The sequence below is a fragment of the Arachis hypogaea genome, chromosome 19 (genome assembly GCF_003086295.3).
Source record: "Arachis hypogaea cultivar Tifrunner chromosome 19, arahy.Tifrunner.gnm2.J5K5, whole genome shotgun sequence".
Lineage (NCBI taxonomy): Eukaryota > Viridiplantae > Streptophyta > Magnoliopsida > Fabales > Fabaceae > Arachis > Arachis hypogaea.
This window is the reverse complement of record NC_092054.1, coordinates 142,852,011-142,854,309: the sequence shown is the minus strand read 5'-3', so window position 1 is coordinate 142,854,309 and position 2,299 is coordinate 142,852,011. Positions and strand designations below refer to the sequence as shown.

General features: G+C 39.7%; 1 protein-coding gene across 1 annotated transcript; it reads left to right on the top strand.

Moving 5' to 3' along the window:
• The first annotated feature begins 431 nt into the window (after nt 1-431).
• Nucleotides 432-920, top strand: LOC112778928 (uncharacterized). Its single transcript, XM_025823193.1, has one exon. It carries the CDS (start codon nt 432-434, stop codon nt 918-920), a length of 489 nt encoding a protein of 162 aa, XP_025678978.1.
• Nucleotides 921-2,299: the final 1,379 nt, after the last annotated feature.

Sequence of the window (2,299 nt, the reverse complement as noted above, 5' to 3'; positions counted from 1 at the left end):
TTTGTGAGATTTTTTATGTTTGGGGCATTGATTTCATGGGCCCATTTCTAAATTCTAATGGTTTTCTCTATATCTTGTTAGCGGTTGATTATGTTTCTAAGTGGGTGGAAGCAATTCCAACCCATACTGATGATGCTAACACGGTTGTCTCTTTTGTAAGAAATCATTTTATTTTCCATTTTGGATCGCCACGAGCAATCGTGAGCAATCAAGGTTCACATTTTTCAACAAAAGAATGGCAACATTAATGAAGAAGTATGGCATTATCCATAAGGTGGCTTCATCCCCAAACCAATGGCCAAGCCGAGGTTTCTAATCGGAAAATCAAGAGGATTTTGGAGAAGATAGTGAAACCTCATCGGAAGGAGTGGATCTCTAGGCTGGGAGACGCTCTGTGAGTCTATCAGATGACCTATAAAACACCAATTAGCATGAGTCTGTTCCGGTTGGTTTATGGGAAAGCATATCACCTTCCAGTAGAAGTTGAGCACAAGGCGTATTGGACCATAAAAGAGTATAATTTAGGTTTGGGAAAGGCCGGGGTTGAAAGGAGGTTGCAATTGGAGGAATTAGAGTGCCTAAGGTTAGAGGCATATGAGAACTCTAGGATCTACAAGGAAAGAGTCAAAGCGGTACATGACCGTCACCTCAAGAGGAAAGAGTTTCGGGTTGGTGATCAAGTGTTACTCTACAACTCAAGATTGAGATTGATGCTCTGGAAATTAAGGTCAAGATGGGATGGCCGCTATGTGGTAGAGAAGGTTGAACCTTATGGTGTTGTTCACTTAAGCCATCCCGCAAGCCCTAGTTTCTTCAAGGTGAACGGCCACTGGCTTAAGCTTTATCATGGTGTGAAGGCCAAGAGCAATAAGAAATTGGAGATCTTTCTCTTAAAAGATCCTCCCAAGGAAGAGAATTGAGCTTTATGACCGACCAACTTAAGGACGTTAAAGAAAAATGTTAGGTGGGAGACACCCCACCATGGTAAGATCTTCTAGTTTATCTTTGTTTTCATGTGAATATTTGCTTGAGATATTGAAATTTGGCTTGTTTTGAATCTTTAAATCTTCTAGTTTTCTTTTGTCTATGTGGATAATTGCTTTAGGGAGTGTGTTTTCTTTGTTGTAGGCCTTAGAGTATAAAAATTGGTGGTATCTTGTGTGGGATGACCTCTTGGAGGGTGAAACAAAAATTTTGTTCCCTCCTGGTCCCGCGTACGTGCCCCTATGCCCGCGTACGCATCACTGGGATTTTGGACCATTACACGCGGTTGCTGTCAACGTATGCATCACCCTTAAATAGAGAGCACCCTCCGCGTACAAACCCTTCGCGAACCAACAGCTCGCGTACACACACCTTTCACATACGCAAGTTCCAGCGGCATTAAGGCGCCGTTTGGTTGATGTATATGATGAGATATAGACACAAAGACACAGACATTAAAGATATGGACATAAATATTTGTATCTATGTATTATGTTTGGCAAAAATAAGAAACAAGACGCACATATTTAAAAAAGACTGAATTACCCTTCATTCAACCACAAGTTTTATCACCATCATTGTATACCCATTATTCCAAACACTACATATCATCACCATTAAATTTTTATTTCTTCTAATATTTTTTATTTCTTCTAATATCATCTTAAATTATCATTCAAATATTAAATATATAATTTTTTTTTTAAAAATAGAAAACTAAAGCTCAGAATTTACCAAAGATTAATCAAAATTTAATTAAATAAAAAAATTAAATGTACAATTTTTTTTCTTAAAGAAAATAGAAGGATAAATTTGGTTGTAGAATCTAAAAGAAGAAGAGAAAAAAGAAAGGTTTGGGGAGATAAGAGGACAAATTTTAAAAATTTAATAAGGGTAAAAGAGTAAAAAATCAGTGTCTCACAAGTTGTGTCTCAGTGTCTCACCAAATTGGAGGTACACAAATTTAGTGTTTTAGTGTCCATCCGTGTCCTCTCGTGTCCTTCGAAGATCTGTGTCTCACCAAACCAAACAGCAGACATATGTCACCGTGTCCATGTCTTATTAAGACATGGATATCAACCAAACACTACCTAAGCAATGCCCGTGTACATGGCCACTCTGATGCGTACACATCATGCAAGTTTTTTACCATTTCGCGTGCGCGGTCACTGTCCGCGTACGCATCCTACCCAGGTAGAGAGCACCCTCCACGTGCACGCTGCTCGCGTATGCAACCTCTGCCCCCAGCTACCTAGTCGCGCGTACGCATTTCTATCCACGCTTACGCGGGGATTCAAAATTCTGCATCCCCCCT

Coding starts and splice junctions, on each gene's coding strand:
- LOC112778928 (XM_025823193.1), top strand. CDS start 432: ATGAGTCTGTTCCGGTTGGTTTATGGGAAAGCATATCACCTTCCAGTA.